Genomic DNA, 19571 nt, shown 5'->3' with positions numbered 1-19571 from the left:
TGACCCAGAAACAGCCAAATATTATAAAAGCTACTGTGCTACACTAAGAAAGGTTATTATAAAGTCCAGAAGCATGTGCATCATGTCTGAGATTAATACCTCTGGTAACAAAACCAAAACAACTTGGAATATTATATAGGGCAACCAAGAGTACAGGATGACTGCATCACCATCAAAGCAAATGGAAACTTGATAAAAAAAACAAGCTGGAAGTCGAAAACATTTTGAATAATCATTTTTTAAATGTTGTAGAGAAAATAGGATCTAAATGTTTATTAGAAGAAGCAAGGCAGTTAATGGAAGAGGCCTTACCCACACCATTTGATACAATTGAAATTCCACCCACCTCTCCTTCTGAAATTAAGAAGATAATAAACTCTCTCAAGAATAAAAGCTCACATGGAATTGATGGCATTTCCAGCAGGATAATAAAAGCTTGTCCCCAAGAAATAAGTGGGATTCTTAGCCACATATGTAATAGCTCTCTGAAGCAGGGTATTTTCCCAGATAGACTGAAGTATGCCATTGTTAAACCACTGCATAAAAAAGGGGATACATCTGATGTCAACAACTACCATCCAATCTCTCTTCTGACTGCCTTATCCAAAATTCTTGAAAAAGTAATGTACTGTAGAGTAGCTTCACACCTTTGTAAAAATAAAGTTTTAACAAAATGTCAGTTTGGTTTCCAGAAGCGTTTTTCAACAGAAAATGTTATACATACTTTCAATAATGAAATATTAAACGCTCTGAATAACTGGAAGTCACCTGTTGGGATTTTTTGTGATCTATCAAAGGCTTTTGACTGTGTAAATCATGTAATACTTCTAGATAATCTCAAGTACTGTGGTATGAATGGGACAGTGCTCAAATGGTTTAAATCATGCCTAACTGGAAGAGTGCAGAAGAATGGGGTTTCGCAAGGTTCAGTCTTGGGTCCTCTGCTGTTCTTAATATATATTAATGACTTGCCATTCTAAATTCACGAAGCTGGTACTTTTTGCTGATGATACAAGTATAGCTATCACACCAACAGACAAGAATTAACTGGTGAAATTGTAAATGACGTTTTTCAGGAAATCATTAAGTAGTTATCTGTAAATGGGCTCTCATTAAACTTTGACAAAACACAGTATATACAGTTCCACACAGTAAATGGAATGACACTTTGATCTGAAATTAGTAGCTATGGTAGAATATTCAAAATTTCTAAGTGTATGCACTGATGAGGGATTGAACTGGAAAAACATGCTGAGGATCTGCTGATTAACAATCCGAACGAATTCAAAAGTAATAGCAGTATACATGGCTACAACACTAGGAGAAAGGATGATCTTCACTACTCAGGTTAAATCTAACTTTGGCTCAGAAGTTGGTAAATTATGCTGCCACAAAAGCAACAGTATTAAATCAGACTACTTCTAGTGATTTTAATAGCAATATTATCGTGATTAATATTAGATGTAACAAAGTATTTTAGATAAAGGGATCAAATCAATTTGAGGAATAAAACTGGACAAAATGTGTAACATGAATACCTATTCACCCACCTATCAATTTGTTACTGTCACTTTTATATTATAATCATCACAGAACCAGTCAAGGTCATAATTAAGTAGTATTTCAGCACTTTTGTTAGCCTCCTGTTCTTTGTAAAGGAAAGCAACAGAATCACAGAGTCCAGTCATTTCGTCAATAGCATCAAAAGGCTGACAGATAGCCATATAGCATTTAAAAGGAAATTAAAAGAATTTCTTAATGGTAACGCCTTCTACTCATTAGATGAATTTTTGGATATAGTAAGTGGGTAATTTCCCCAACCCCCACAAAAAACAAGTTAAAAAAATTTAAAAATATTACATGTCATGTAATATTTTGTCTAATGTAATATCTTGTATACACACCTTTCATTAACCTGACATGTTCCACATCACTACAAAGTGTCGTATTCATGATCTATGGAACAAGTACTAATCTAATCTAATCCTCAGATGCACTGTGAAAATTCGATCATGTGACCAGCACAGGTTAGGTATGGTGTCTTTGTATTTCATGAATTTCCTTCCTTTACGCTGTATAAAATGGTATGCTCATTCTTGCTAAACGTCAGTGTGAAACTCTTCTTTCACATTACTAGCCTTCTAGCTTTTCTTTAACTGAAGTTCATCTTTTCATGTACACAAATTAATTCACTGAAAGCAGTGACATCTGAGTTTGCATTACAAGTCTCAAAGTTTTGACACTTGACTGGTTCAAACATTTCCCAGGTGATGTGATAAGCTGCAGTTGGTAAAGGATACTAATCAGATAATATTATTTCAGGCATCACTGTGACATGTATGATCTGAAATGTACATAAATAAAAGTTGCCATAGTCCTATTAGCTGTAATAACACACAACAGTCACATAGCTAATGTGTAACCACTGTAGAGTATACATTCAATTAAAATCATATTCATATGTAAACATTACTGCCAGTGTACTTACAAAACAAAAATTGTACTTCAAACTGATTTCACAGCTGGCAGAAGATTAAACACCATGTTATTGTGCGAAGGAGGCATATTTTTATCTTTATGCCCAAGTGTTTCATACAAGTCATATGTATGTTATGTTCAAATGCCTTTATTATTATCACCAATGTTTTGAAAGAAAATAGCTTCTCTGTACATTAGTTATAAAAATGGTCTTTTAAAAATAGGACTGTATTTTATTAACAAATAATGGCAAGCAAAAGTATACAACATTTTAATAAACATTAGACAAAATCTCTAGTGTTTCAGTCACCATATATTTTTAGAGCTGTGAGGATAAATCTCTCATGTGCAATAGTGTTACTTCACAACATAAACTTGTACATATCTCTGAAAATATGAAAAAAGCAACAGTATTAAATCGGACTTCTTCTAGTAATTTTAATAGCAATATTATCATGATTAATATTAGATGTAACAAAGTATTTTAGATAAAGGGATCATATCAGTTTGAGGAAAAAAACTGAACAAAATGTGTAACATGAATCCCTATTCACCCGCCTATCAATTTGTTACTGTCACTTTTATATTATAATCATCACAGAACCAGTAAAGGTCATAAATAAGTAGTATTTCAGTACTTTTGTTAGCCTCCTGTTCTTTGTAAAGGAAAGCCACAGAATCACAGAGTCCAGTCATTCACAGTAAATAAATTAATTCGAAAGGAAATATGCAATTTTTCAAGGTTTCTTGAGGATTTTTCCTCTTATTTTGTATGGTTCTGCTTTTTCCATCCCTGGAGGATGCAGCCTCATCTGAAATAATGTAATGAAATATAACTTTAAAATATCACAATAACTCAGAATGCAGGGTTGCTTTTCTCATAAAATTAACTTTTAAACACATGAAATAACTGTACCACTAAATTAATCCACCTTTTATAAATCTGTTTCTCAGTAGCTACTGAACATGTTGTAACTAGTTATAATAAAAAAAGAATGTAAGATATCATTTCACTTTTGATACAGCATGTATACCATGCAGAATGTTTGTTAAGTAAAAAAATTTGTGTAATTTTCTATTAAGTTACAGGCCTTATGTACATAAATTATTTACAAATGCAATCAGTTTCCATATGCAACAAATGAAAATAAATCTTACTCTGACATAATGTATTAGAATGCGTATCTTACAGCTCTTAGGTTATTGTTTTTTTGTTAAATGATTTAAACATTTACAGATAATATACACTTAGTTTACATTTACACAGTCTCCTCTGAGTGCCTATGGAGATGAAGAGAAGGATCTGCTGTCAGATGCTTTCTTATGGTGTTTACTTGTGGCCACACACATTGATAATTTGGTTCACTAGTTGTTTTTGGTTTAGTTACATACAGAGTTGAAATTATGAATTTGCACAAACATATGTAAAAAAGATTGTGTTAACAGTGAGGGAGATCACCCAAAACCTTTCCCTGTTCACCCCCAGGAACTGTGGATTATTAGTTCATCTTCTTGTTTTCCTTGGAATAGCTTAATGTGTCATTGGGCATAAGTTTTTCTCTGTAATGGTACAACTTTTTTTATGATCAACTTCTTTTTAAAACATATGAAACATACTGTATGTCAAAATGACATGGTAATGAAATACTTTGGTGCAAAAGTGGAAATATGGGTTGAATGATGGAACATCAATGGAAGAAAGTGACATACTCCCAACATTTAATGCAATAATTAATACTGAAAATATTTGTAATAAACTAATTTCCAGAAGATAAACTTTTCATTGGCTCTTTCAGCCAGCATTACATTTAGCACCTGGTATTGTTCTGTTCTATCTTAGCCATTTGTCTATCACTGTAAATTCCACGTGACACTTGTCTGCAAATGATACGTAACTGTAATAACTGAAAATAAAGCAGCAGAATTTTTTTGACTGCATGATTATACGCTTGATAGTTTACAAAATGGATCCAGCCAACTGACTTGACTATGTACATTTCAGAAAACTTTATGGTACATTTCAGTACCAATCAGTGAACTAAGGAAGATTATGGTATATTGCCCCACTGATGACAAAGCCATTAGTGATGGGGCACAAGCTTTGATTGGGGAAAGTAGTTGGTCACACCCTTTTCGGAGGAAACATCCCAAACAAAATTTAATCCTGGATGCAGCACCATTTTTCTGGATGTAAATCCTGTGTCTTACCACAGCATCACTTTACATGGTATCAAACAGTTAAAATCCCAAAAAACTGAAACAAGTCCTTAAAAAACAAATATATAACGCAAGTGGATTATGTTAATTTTTTGCTTTAAATATCAATATGAATTTGAGCTGGAATATGCACAATCAGTAACTAGCAAGTAAATGATGTAGTTTTATTTGCAGTATTAATATTATCCTATGTCATGGATTTGGATTTATGGAAAATAGCCTTTCATGGTTGTTTAAGTTAGTTATGAAATATTGCATTTGTTTTAGAGGAAATCAATGTAGCACCCTATGATTACAATATCAATGATTCACTGCAGGAATCAGACAACTCATACAAATGCCTAGGTCGAACAATCTGTAGGGACATGAAATGGAATGATCACATACGCTCAGTTGTAGGTTCCACAGGTGGCAGACTTTGATTAATTGGTAGGATACAAGGAAAATACAAAAAGTCTTCAAAGGAGATTGCTTGCAAAACACTTATGCTGCCCATCCTGAAATACTGGTCATGCATGTATAACATGTAACAAATAGGACTAATAGGGGATATGGAATTTGCACAAAACAGAGTACCACAAATGGTAACGTGTTTGTTCCACCCATGGAAGATTTTCACCAAGAATCTGAAAAAATTTAACAGGCAGATGCTTGAAGAGAGACACAAACTATCTCATGAAAGCCACAAACAAAGTTTCAAGAACCAGCCACATGAGGAATCTTGGAATATACTGCAAGCCATGCTGTATCACAAAGACAAGATTGGACTTACTACAAAATGCAGAGAGGCATTTACGTGGTCACTCTATACACAAATGGCATGTGAAGAAGCCTTAATAACTATTGCAATATGAAGCACCCACTTCACAGTGGGTTGCAGAGTATAGATGTGGGTACTGATGTAGAGTTCCAGTAATTTAAGGCACATACTAAAGCATACTAAAATAATTAATGGGAACATATTTACTTCATATTTGAGGGATTCATGTCAACTAAAATTTAAAACTTTGGAGGTTTTAATGGTCATTCTCCTAGACATCTATTTGGCCATCATCTTGTTATGCAGCAAATCAGATAATTTCAGGGAAAAATGAGTCTGATTATTTATATAATAAATTGGTCAAGAAATCATTTGGCACCATCCTCATGTCTTGCGCAGTTTGTATTTTTTTTGATTGGTGTTCTGTTTCTCACTACCATTTTGCCCACAGGAAATTGCTGCTTCCAACCATTCTGTGTAATTGAGTTAAAACTAAATATGCATTCTCAGTGCACTTCAGTTGAGTGTACTGTGTCTCCAATCTTGAACACTGTTTCGTCTTTCAGCATACCTCCCAAGGGAACATTCACAAGTGTCAATAAACGATCTTGATGGAACTTGGTGGGTGTTGTAGAAAGGGCAAAGTAGTGCAATACATATTTTCTTGTTTGTGCACAGTTTCACTCTTATGGGATAAAACACATCCCAAAAAGTAATTTGGCATTTGGAGGGGAATATCTTTGAAATGATAATATATAAAAATGTTTTCCATATAAAAGTTGACATGTAATTAATGTTCTTGTAAACTGTATAATAAACTTTTGTAATAATTTGAAATTTTGCAAAAGACCCCACCACCATTTTGAAAAATGAAGACTTCTGTTACAATGTACATTAAAGAAGCTTTCAATCCACATACATCCCTGTGTAATAAAGCTGGTTTCTGATATATCATTTTTGGAAAATAAGTTGTACATAATGCGCTGTCAGAGTATTTTAAATATACCTAGTTAAAATATCTAAACATTAATTACTATTCTAATTCTTTGTTTTACTTATCTTTGTTTTGTGTTTTAAATTGTTGTTTTATGCTTTAGATTCATGGCTTTTTTTGTTTTTTAGTTTACTTTTTCACATATGCATATTTTGTTAAATGAAGATAATAAGTAACTCATTATTATGATAGAAAATAATTAAAATAATGAATCTGTAAAGAAATGCTTAAAACATAAAACTTTGTTAAACCATCTACAAAAAATGAACAAAATTTCTCACATAATATGCACAATGGAGACGCCAATATAAAACAAAATTAAGCAGGCTTTCGAACTGTCATAGGTGATCCTCTAAATATACTGATCTGTTTCAGCCATATTTCAGTACATTGGTAAGCCTCAGTGAAGAGAATTGATTACATACTAGTCACTGCAGCTTCAGTGCGTTGTTTCTCTGGTGGAGATTGAAATCAAAATCATTCAGCCGAACTAGATCTGAAAGACCTCTTGCAAAGTCCTTCCAGTGGTGGTACCTGTGTTGTTGATCCTTTCGGATCACCAAATGAACATGTTCCTTGTCTTCAGGTGCGATGCTCTAAATAGTTCTTTCATATTCACCACCACTAGGAAAGGAAACACATTTCAAATATATTTTAACCTGATCAAACATTTGCTTACCAAATTCTGATGGTGTCACATCAATGTTTGTGGCTTCAAAGTGAGATTCTCAACATCTGGGCCCAAACTCACCAATAAAAACTATGAAATTCAGGTTATCAGTGTGATAAAACTGTTTTGAGCATTGTACCCATGGACAAGAAATTTCTGGTGACCCAAATGGCTCAATGGGGCACAAGTGCATCTGTGGAACTCATACAGCTTTTGACCTTGGAAGAACCTTGTGAGAAGTCTTCAGATCTAGTTTTGTTGTATGATTATGATGTCAATCTCCACTTAAGAAACAGTACAATCAAGTTGCAGTCACCAGTACATAATAATTTCTCTTCAACTCTCTTCACTGGGGCTTACCAGTGCACTGAAATATGCCTCATACAAATCAGGATATTTAGAGAATCGCCCAAGTCAATTTGAAATCTTGCTGAATTTTGTTTCAAATTGGCTTCTTCGTTGTGTACATTATGTGAAGAAATTTCATTCATTTTATATACTTGGTGTACAAAACGTTATGTTTTAAATGTTTTCTTGCAGATTATCATTATTGTAATTATTCTCTATTATAATAGTAAGTTACTTATTATTTTTATTTTCAATTAACAAAATACATGTATGTGAAATGATAAGCTAAAATACAAAAAGAACCATGAATGTAAATCATAAAATGAATATACGTAAAATAAATAATTACAATAGTAATAAGTGTTTGGATATTTTAATTAGGAATGTTGAAAATACTCTTACAGCACATTGTGTACAGCTTATTTTCAACAAATGATATTTCAGAAAACAGTTTTATTACACAGGGATGTGTGTGGCTTGAAAGCTTCTTTAATTTATGTTGTAACAAAAGTTTTCATTTTTCCAAATTAATTAATATCAATGGGGTATTTTGCAAAATTTCAAATTATTAAAAAAGTTGATTATACAGTTTTTAAGAACATTAATTTCATATCAACTTGTATGTGAGAAACATTTTTTATATATCATCATTTCAAAGATATTCCCTCTAAACCTAAAATTCCAGAGTACCTACTTGGCTGTGTTTTACACCTTAAAAGTGAAACTGGGCACTAACAAAAAATATGTATTACATCATTTTGCCACCTCTACACACCCACCAAGTTTCATCAAGATCATTTATTGACACCTGAGAATGTTCCCTTGTCAGATGTTCATTTCTAGTGCCAACCATACATGCTTTTTCAGTTTACAGCAAGAGAGGTTATCAACAAGGAGAGTAATCTGCAAAATCAGTATATATCACAGTGAATCATTTGAACATTCACATAGTATTGTGAGGCAGAAGACATTGAAAATCTGCTGGATGATCATCATACAAGAGTTTGGAGGTGACATGTCCAACATCCTTGTAAAATTAGTCCATGGATGGACAATACTATTACTACTACTACTACTACAATGCATTCCTCTGATACGCATTTCCAGTGGTTTAATATGAGGTGAGTCAGTCATGTTTTGGATTAGTATTATGCACAGATGTTGAAAACCTCTCATTGCTGTCATGAGGAGTTTGATGGCTGTGCAGCATTGGAGGAGGACCCTCAAACCAACTGTCCAACACTACAGTCAGCATTTCAGCGATGGATTCATCTTGCAAGATGATAATACATGAGCACATCACATGAACATTGTAACACCTTCCAGGAACAGTAATTAACCGAGCGGAATGGCCTGTGGTATCTGCTGAGATGAATCAGAATGAGAGTGCTTAGGGGCAGTTGAAATTGGCAGTGCATTACAGCAGAATGTGGCCTCACACTTGCATCTGCCTGATTGACCTGAACCATGGCTTTCAGGACGTAATGCAGGAGAAGTGTGAGTTGAATTTTGTTTGACCAGTGTTTTCAGAATCCATGCTGGTTGACTTGAGTGACGTCATTCTGTATAAGATACAGCTCAGAATATTGTTCCAAGTTCCTACAAGAGTTGGATGTCAGTGATATTGGATGGTATTTTGTGGATCACTTCCACTACTCATACCTTCTATGTATTCATTCATTGCTTATTTGAATTTACAAGAATGAATATTGGAACATTTATGCAATAAGTACATTCTAACAGTCTCAATGAATGCACATGATTATCTGATAGTAGGTTCCCATACAAAACTAGTTAGGTTGTAAAATATATGTTGAAAAATGTAATTTTCATGAGTTGAACTGTCTGCAGAAACTCATTAACTGTCAAAATGAATGTATTTATGAACAATATTTTCTGCATTTTGAGGAGGCCACCATAACATTAACCGACGAATGAAATATGAAACAAGTGCAGAAATGTATTGAATGAGTAAAGCAAACAGCTTGCATTTACATGGTTTATTAGATGTAATCACAATATGAGAACATCAAGTACTTATGTTGAACATTGAATTATAATCAAACTTAACATGTGAAAGATGAAAGTCAAGCAGAATTTTGAGGCTATAACATGTGAAAGATGAAAGTCAAGCAGAATTTTTAGGCTATTGTTTGTGATAATTTTTTGGCATTTAAATGAGGTGAAGTATGTAGCTGTTGGTAAAACACGAACATGTTAGTGATGTAAAATACTTGATCATCACCTAAGAAATTATTGTAATGACTTTCTGCATGGGTGGTAAGATACCAGCACTATGTACTAGTATCAAGTCATGAATATGTTTGGTAAGTTTTCTTGTCTCAAACTCACATTCTGATCTCCATCACTTTGCTTTTGTGTAACAATGTAAGACAAGAAGGCTGTCAAACACCAACAAAACAAGGGAAAGAATGCATAGAAACACACATGTCTCAGCTGAGCTGCTTTTATGAAACTGAAATTAGAAGAGCAACAAGGGAAAACCTCAGATATCTTCCCGTGACCCCTTTCATCACTGAATGTCTACCATTTGTCAAAATTCATGCAGAAGTTGGGAAGGGAAATTTATATTTCAAGGAATTAGTGGGACACTTTACATCATTTATCTGCAAATGTTTACTGCTCTATTTGAGTCATCACCATTAGTAATCATAATTCAATGCTAATGAAATGTAAATAGTGCCTAAGTTTAAAAATAGCTTTACATCTATTTCCATGTACACAATTAGCATAAAATTCTATTAAAAGTCTTTTTAAGAGAAAAAGAAGAAATAGTTTGATTCACCTTTATAGATTATGGTCAGTTTCTATTGGAAATCAAGTGCCACATATGCATATACCCCAATTCTTGTATCCGAGTTCACATGAAATCTCATAGGGTATTATTTTTGCATCTAAATGAGGCAGACTATTCTGAATACCCATTTAGAAGCCTGATTGTCCAGCACAATCGCAAAAATTTCAATCCACAATTACCAGTTTTGGCCATCAACTACCCTCAGATCACAAGACACATGCCATGGTCCACAGTAGTATGCCAAAAATGTTACTGTCATAAAATTCAATTATATGACTGTATCACCAATTTTTCCTACTGAAATTAAGAAACTTACACATTTTCTCAAAAATAAGAGCTCATCTGATTTTGGTGTTGTTTCCAATAGAGTATTAATATTATTCCCATATAATAAGCTCAGTTTTATTCGAAATACTTAATGCATCACTAACTCAATGCATTTTTCCAGAGAGACTGAAGTATGCCTTTGCTGAACCCCTCTTTAAGAAAGGTGATAGGAGATATGTCAATAATCAATGACCCATTTCACTGCTTACACCATTCTCCTAAATTTTTGAAAAGGTGATATGTTCTGGAATACTATCTCACCTTAGCAACAATAGTATCCTTTGCAAATCACAGTTTGGGTTTCAGAAGAGTTGCTCTACTGAGAATGCCATTTACACATCCACTCACCAGATTTTACAAGCAGTAAATAATAAAATAGCACCAATTGGTCGCTATGATCGCAGGTTCGAATCATGTCTCGGGCATGGATGTGTGTGATGTCCTTAGGTTAGTTAAGTTTAAGTAGCCCTAAGTTCTAGGACACTGATGACCTCAGAAGTCACATAGTGCTCAGAGCCATTTGAACCAATTGGTATTTTCTGCTACCTCTCTAAGGCATTTGATTGTGCGAATCACAGTATTCTCCTAGGCAAATTAACATGTTATAGGATTGATGTTACAGCCAATCAATAGATGATGTGATATCTAACCAAAAGAATGCAGAAAGTTGTACTTAGTAATTTAAGCAGTGTAGTCCAGGGACATAATTCTGACAAGGGAGAAATCATGTATGGGTTTACCCAAGGTTCAGTCTCAGGTCCACTAGTGTTTGTTGTATATGTAAATAGTCTTCTGTCTAGTATACAACAAGTAGAATTAGTTCTTTTTGCAGATGGTGCTAGTATTGTAATCAGTTCAAGTATACATACAGAAACAGAAGAAATGGTAAACAAAGTTCTTAAAAGTATCATTGACTGGTTTTCTGCAAATGGTCTCAGCCTCAATTTTAAAAAGACCTAACATATTCAGTTCTGCACATTTACAGGTGCTACACAAATGACAATTGTAAGACAAGGTGAGGAGATAGTAAATAGAGTGGAAACTCTAAAATTCTTATGGGACCATATTGAAGAGAATTCAAATTGGAAAAAATACATTTGGGAACTCCTAAAACAATATAGTTCAGCCACATTTGGACTTAGAATCATTGCAAATCATGGGGAGAGGCAAATCAGGAAGTTGACATGTTTTGCATATTTTCATTTGATAATGTCATATGGAATACTGTTCTGGGTCAACTCATCTTTAAGAAAGAAAATCTTCATAGCACAGAAACATGCCATGAGAATAATATGTGGTGCTCATCCGTGATCATCGTGTAGACATCTGTTTAAGGAGTTGGGCATTCTGACTATTGCTTCTCAGTATATTTATTCTGTCATGAAGTTTGTTGTAAATAATCCACTACAGTTCAGGAGGAACAAGGAGGAACATAATTGCAACACCAGAAGGGAAAATGACATTCATTACTCCATGTTAAGGTTATCTTTAGAAAGAAAGGGGGTGCACAATGCTGCAACAAAAATTTTTGATCATTTACCCAGCGATACAAAATGTCTGACAGAGAGCAAAGTAAAATTTGATGACAAACTGAGAAAATTTCTCCTGACAACTCTTTCTATTCTATAGAAGAATTTCTATGGTTGTAATGTGTAAAAAGCAGTGGGTAGGAATTACTAACTCACATCTGTATGTCTTCACACTTTAGGTGCAAGGAATTGCAGCGTGACTAGCCAATGTACCATTTGTCAGTTTACTGAAAAATGTTTACAAGGTATGGTATTTAATTTTCTCAAATTAAACCATACTAGACAGAACATTATTTATGGTACTGGTAGCAAACTCAGTAAGAATAATGTCAGATCATGTAATAAATGATTTTCTTGCTCCATTGCTTCTATTACAACAACACTGCACCATGATGTTCCAGCCAGTATTGATCACAGATGCTAATAGCTCAACTGATCATCAAATGTATAGTTGCTGAAAAGTTAACATTCTCTTGGACACCAATAGTTGGGCATTACTGATGAGGGTCTTTTATCAAGATAACAACAATGCAGTAGTTGTGCTTTCAAAAATTCACTTGACAGGAGAACCTGTTTAGCAAAATCTCAAGAAGAAGTTTGAAGAAGAAAATTGAGAGCTGACAATCTCCTCAGGAAAACACTGGTGACTGACTCAAAAATGTTCAAATGCATGTGAAATCCTATGGGACTTAACTGCTAAGGTCATCAGTCCCTAAGCTTACACACTACTTAACCTAAATTATCCTAAGAACAAACACACACCCCCATGCCCGAGGGAGGACTCGAACCTCCGGCTGGACTAGCCTCACAGTCCCTGACTGCAGTGCCTAATCCCGCACAGTGGTGACTGACTCCACCCCAGAAGAGGTTAACAAAGTCACATTGCTTTGTAGGCAACCATAAGTACAACTGTTAACTCACAAACAGTGCAAATGTAGTATAATAGTAGCTGAGCCCTCTGGAATCCACTGTTTGGAAGATGCTTCAAAAAATTCTGAATATCTGAAAAACGGTTTGTAAGGAAGCACCTGCACATATACCAATCAGAAGACACATATGGTGAAAGTGTTTACAGCCCTGTAGATAGAGTTTTTTATGCCATTTTACAGTATTCTATTCCATGATTTTAGAGTGCCCTGAATACTTACATGAGTCTTATTGAACACACTCTGCTGTATAACTGACAAAACATTCATAAAACCAGAAATACTATATGACATAGAGACACATATTAATCAATATCCTGTGGAATTATGAATTATTTCTCTTTATCAAGCCGTAAGTCCACCCCTGGTAGCTGAGTGGTCAGCGCGACGGAATGTCATACATAATGGCCCGGGTTTGATTCCTGGTTGGGCCGGAGATTTTCTCCACTCAGGGACTGGGTGTTGTGTTGTCCTTATCATCATCATTTAATTCCCATTGACAAGCAATTTGCCGAAGTGTCATCAACTCGAAAGACTTGCACCAGGCGAACAGTCTACCCAACAGGAGGCCCTAGCTACACGATATTTCCATATCATGCCATTACCAGTATTAACAACATGGCTCTTGTTTGTATAGTAACTCACTTTTCACTTACAGAGGGATAATTCAAGGGAGTTTGATTATAAGTATCCTTCATAATAGCCCTGGCACTCATTCTTCAGTTAATTTTAGTTGAGGTTTTTACCCAGTTTCCTGCATTACTATAGAGTAAACTATTGTATGAAAATGGTCCGAACAAATTATAGCATATCAGTTAGAACTCAGTTTGCAATTGCAGTAATTATATTTAATATATTATTTTCTTTCCCTCCAACATTCTGTCATGTGCCGGACAAGTGCAGCACTTTTGAGGTAGAGGGTTAGTTATATGTGATGGGAATTGTGCATGGTGTCCATGAAATACTACCACTACATCTGGAAATCTCACTGAACATTTCAGCTGTATCCTGAGACTGAAGAGATGGCTGGGACTCAAAAAAAGTTTGTACTTCACAATACCCCCATTCAAGGTATGATTTCTGGAATAGACGAAGTTATCTGGAAACTTTCTGGTGATGTGCAGAGGACATTATTCAAGCCACCTTCCATACTTTAATCTGGGTTCTGCTGAAGAAGTTTAATATTACTTCAGCTAGAATGAAGGCCCTGTGAGTTGTGAGACCAGACAAAGACTTCATCATTTTACCTGCTGACAAGGGAAACACCATTGTCCTCATCTCATGAATTGAGTATAATAGAAAGATAAATACATTGCTCAAAGACCCTGAATACTGGAAGCTAAGAGACAATTTGGCTCATAGGATTCAGAGAAAACTCTAGACCTCCTCAAGAAGAGCTGTATGCCAGGTGATGTCATCAGGGGTTTGTGCCAACAGGCTGTGGTACTCCAAAGACTCTGTGGTCTGCTGGAGATGAAGGATGGGTCCTAAGTTTCTACCTTCTTTTGGCTGAATAGCTGACATAACTATTATGCCCCCTTGTAGGCAAATGTGACCATTATATTCAGAATTCAGAGGATTTAATAGATTAATTGAACCATCTACATGATTACTCTGCAAATCACACTTTAATGTTTGGCAGAGGGTTCTTAGCACTACTTTCAGAGTGTATCTTGATTATTCCACCATTGAATAGTTCAAGGGAAAAATTAACATTCCATCTGAACTCTGATTTCTCTTATCTTATTACAATGGTAATTTGTCCCTATGTAGGGGGAGTCAACATACTATTTTGGCATTTTGGTGAGAAAATTTGTAACTGAAATTTCTTAAAAAGATATCACTACAACAAAGAATGCTGTTGTTTTAATGATTGCTACCCCAACTTGCTCATCATATCCATGAGACTCTCACCACTATTTCATGATAATATAAAATGAGTTACACTTCTTTGAAAATTTTCAATGTCCTCCATTAATTACACCTGGTATGTACCCCACACCATGTAGCAATACTCCAGAAGAGGACAGACAACTGTAGCACAGGCTGTCTCTTTAGTTAATTTGTTGCATCTTATAAGTGCTCTGCCAATAAAACACAGTCTTTGGTTCACTTTTCCCATAACATTTTCTAATCTATGTGTAATTAGTTGAATCTACAACCTTTAAATTTATGTTTTTCTTGTATAATCAATATTTAATGAAATTTTTTAGAGCTTATGTTGAGGACCGTAGACTTTTTATAGTTTAAGGTCAACTGCCACTTTTTGAACCATGCAAATATCGTGTCTAAATCATTTTACAATTTATTTTGATCTTCTGGTAACTTTATTACACGATAAATGACAGCATCATCTACACATAGTCTGAGAGGCCTGCACAGATTGTCCTCTAAATTGTTTGCATAGATTAAGAACAGCAGAGGCCCTATAACACTTCCTGGAGAACCTCTGATATCATTTGAGTTTCGCTAGTTGACTTCCCATCAATTATTACAAACTGTGACATTTTTGACGTGAAATCTCAAATCCAGTCACACAACTGAGACAATACTCCATAGGCACACAATTTGATTAGAATTAGCTTCTGAGGAACAGTGTCAAAAGCCTTCTGAAAGTATAGAAATATAGGATCAACTTGAGATCTCCTGCTGATAGTATTCATTACTTCCTGTGAAAAAAGATACCAGTTGTGTTTCACAAGAACAATATTTTCGGATTTTGTGTTGACTGTGTCTTAAAAGATCATTTCGTCTGGGGTATTTCATAATGCTGAGATAACAGTATATGTTCCAAAATCCTACTCTGGCTTAATAGTGGTGTTATATTTGTAGATAGAATGCCCTACATGTAAAATACTCTCACATTCTGAACTTGGGGAGGGAACTTCTCAGAAGGATGGTATCAACAGGAAAAACAAAATTTGTTTTCTGTGGGTCAAAGCATGGACTGTTAAAACTCTTAACTGGGTAGTTTACGGAATTTAAAAAGAGAAATGGATAAGTTGAAATTTAATACAGTCAGAATTGGTGAAGTGCAGTGGCAGCAAGAACAGGATTTATGGTCAGATCAGTACAGAGGTAAAGCAAGAATATGCTTCATAATGAGTAATTAAATATTTAATAACTGTAATACATACAAAATCAATACACAACACACTGTAACAAGTTTATATGTCTATAACACCAAGTTGATGAAGATATTTAAAGAATGTATGGATTAAAGGAAATTATCATTACTTTAATGGAGTGATAGTGGTGGGGGACTAGAATTTGATAGTAGGATAATGAAGAGGATGAAGAACACTAGGAGAACATGGAGTGGACAAAAGTTATAAAAGAAGAGACTGACTGATGGAATTTTGAACAGAGCACAATTTAATCATTGCTAACACTCAGTTGAAATATCAGTAAAGATGACTGTATATATGGAAGAGACCTGGAAACACTGTTAAGTTTCAGATAGATTACACGATAGTAAGACAGAGATTTTGGAACTGGATTTTGAACTGCTAAATATTTCTATGAAAGATATGAACTCTCACAATAACTCATTGATCATAAAAGTGGATTAAAAATCAAGAAACTACAAAGAGGTGGGAAATTAAGGAAATGGAACCTGGATAAATTGAAAGAACTAGAGGCAGTTGAAAGTCTTAAAGGAACATTAGGCAGAGACTTACTGAAACAGGAATAAAATAGAAGGTGAATGGATATTTTGTGGGATGAAACAGAGAAGACAGTAGAGGATCAAGTAGGTAAAATGACAAGACACAGTAGAAATCCTTGGATAACACAAGGGATATTGAGTATCCCTGAAAAAAGGGAAGCAAATTAGGAAATATGGAAAGCTGTGTGTGACTATGGAAAACACATGTGCCACAGATAGGGAGATTAAATAGACCTTTGAAGAGAAGAGAAGTACCTGGATAAATATTAAGGGATCAGATGACTAGGCAGCTCTAAACAAAGGAGGGGAATCTGAAAAGTGGAAGGAATATATAGAAAGAAAATGAAATTGATGACGGTATTACAGAAAGGGAAAGAATAAGTGGGTGAAGATGAGATGGGAGATGTGATACAGTGAGAAAGATTTGACAGAACACTGAAAGACTGAAGTCAATGCAAGGAAACTGCAGCACACAACATCCCCTTAGAAATAAAGAGATCCTTTGAACAGTCAGCCATTATAAAACTATTCCACCTGGGATGTAAAATATGTAAGACATGTAAAATATTTAAGTCAGGCAAAATAATCTCAGACATCAAGAAGGATGTAATAAGCAAGTGCTGACAAGGGTGAATATTACCGAAAAATCAGTTTAATCGTTCATAGTTGCAAAACACTGAGGCAATACTGACTCTATGATTTAGAAGATATATTGAATAAAGGCAAACCTACATTTTTATGAAATTTTTCCAACAAGTAGAATATTCCATCATCTTTTGGGTATGTATTAATGCTTTAGCATTGATGGCACCTCCTTATTTATAAAAGTACATAATTTTTACACTTTGTCATTGATTAGCAGCAAGTCTGAGGAAGATATAGCAGCATTATATAAATATGCACTAATCTCCACTTCAATTTTATTTTATAATCGGTATGGTGTCACCATAGATAGCCCTCACTTGCCCATGATATGGTGTCACCATAGGTAGCCCTCACTCACCCATGATATGGTGTCACCTACAGTGGCCTTCACTCCCCCATAATCGCTAATTTATTTATGGAACATCTGAAGAAAAGGTGCCTAACTCTGCAGTTTCAAAACCAACAATGTTTTGTAGGGATGTCAATTATGTATTCATATTTTTGCCTCATAGCAAGGACAAATTGATTGTGCCTTGAATATCTTAGCTCCATTCATGAAAATATCAGATTTACCATGCAATCGGAAATGAATGGCTATCTACCATTTTCAGCTGTATTAGTTCAATGTAAGGAGTTTGCATACCACATACTCTTTGCCTTCCTAATAACATTTTTAAGCACCTTACAGTACTGTTTGTAATGGGCTGCCATAGCTTGATTGTGACTACTTCTTACATTTTGATATAATTCCCACTTTGTGCTACATGATATCCTCATCCCACTAGTCAGCCACCCAGGCTGCCTTTTACTGCTAGTACCCCATTTAGAATGTTCTGATGGAAAGCAACTCTCAAAGAGCATGATAAATGTGTTAAGGAAAGCATTATATTTGTCATCTATGTTGTTGGCACTATAAACATCCCACCACTCTTTTTCCATGACGAGGTTTAAAAAACTCTCTATTGCCATTGAATTAACTTTCCTACATAGTTTGAAATTATATGTGACATTTATTTGAGTACAAAAGCCTTTTAGTGTTAAAATTTGTGCATCATGGTCTGAAAGGCCATTCACTATTTTACTAACGGTAATGAAGAATGAATAAAAATATTGTATATGGCTGTGCTACTGTTTCCCTGAACCCTAGCTGGGTGCATCAGCTCATATGAATGTAGGAGATCTACCAACATCCTTTATTTGCACCATCATATAAAAAATTAATACTGAAGTCACCAAATACAACTAATTTCTGGTACTTCCTATAAAGTGAATCAAGAACCCTCTCTAGCTTGAACAGAAATGCTCTGAAGTCAGAGTTAGGGGTCCTTTAGACAACAAAAATTGGAAGTTTCGTTTCACTAAATTCAACTGCCCCTACACAACATTCAAATACCTGTTCAGTGCAGTGCTGTGATACATCTGTGGACTCAAATGGAATACTGTTTTTTACATACATGGCCACTCCCCCACTCCTCAAGGGACTCCTTGAAAAACAGCCAATGTTCCCAATATTCTTTTATCTTTGCAAACTGTTAGTTTTTTCTCCTACTTCCTTGGAATACACTCCTGGAAATGGAAAAAAGAACACATTGACACCGGTGTGTCAGACCCACCATACTTGCTCCGGACACTGCAAGAGGGCTGAACAAGCAATGATCACACGCACGGCACAGCGGACACACCAGGAACCCCGGTGTTGGCCGTCGAATGGCGCTAGCCGCGCAGCATTTGTGCACCGCCGCCGTCAGTGTCAGCCAGTTTGCCGTGGCATACGGAGCTCCATCGCAGTCTTTAACACTGGTAGCATGCCGCGACAGCGTGGACGTGAACCGTATGTGCAGTTGACGGACTTTGAGCGAGGGCGTATAGTGGGCATGCGTGAGGCCGGGTGGATGTACCGCCGAATTGCTCAACACGTGGGGCGTGAGGTCTCCACAGTACATCGATGTTGTTGCCAGTGGTCGGCGGAAGGTGCACGTGCCCGTCGACCTGGGACCGGACCGCAGCGACACACGGATGCACGCCAAGACCGTAGGATCCTACGCAGTGCCGTAGGGGACCGCACCGCCACTTCCCAGCAAATTAGGGACACTGTTGCTCCTGGGGTATCGGCGACGACCATTTGCAACCGTCTCCATGAAGCTGGGCTACGGTTCCGCACACCGTTAGGCCGTCTTCCGCTCACGCCCCAA

General features: G+C 35.6%; 1 protein-coding gene across 1 annotated transcript in view; it reads right to left on the bottom strand.

Annotated features, from left to right (window-relative positions):
* Window positions 1–2606: 2606 nt before the first annotated feature.
* Window positions 2607–19571, bottom strand: part of LOC124556651 — a 100550-nt gene continuing 83585 nt past the window's right edge. Inside the window, exon 4 of the mRNA XM_047130617.1 lies at window positions 2607–3290. Coding sequence (XP_046986573.1) covers window positions 3216–3290 — 75 coding nt within the window. The 3' untranslated portion in view covers window positions 2607–3215. The remainder of the gene's footprint in view (window positions 3291–19571) is intronic.

The sequence above is a fragment of the Schistocerca americana genome, chromosome X, assembly GCF_021461395.2.
Source record: "Schistocerca americana isolate TAMUIC-IGC-003095 chromosome X, iqSchAmer2.1, whole genome shotgun sequence".
NCBI classification, from domain to species: Eukaryota; Metazoa; Arthropoda; class Insecta; order Orthoptera; family Acrididae; genus Schistocerca; species Schistocerca americana.
The sequence above is the reverse complement of the archived record's forward strand: the minus strand, read 5'-3'. Positions and strand labels throughout refer to the sequence as shown.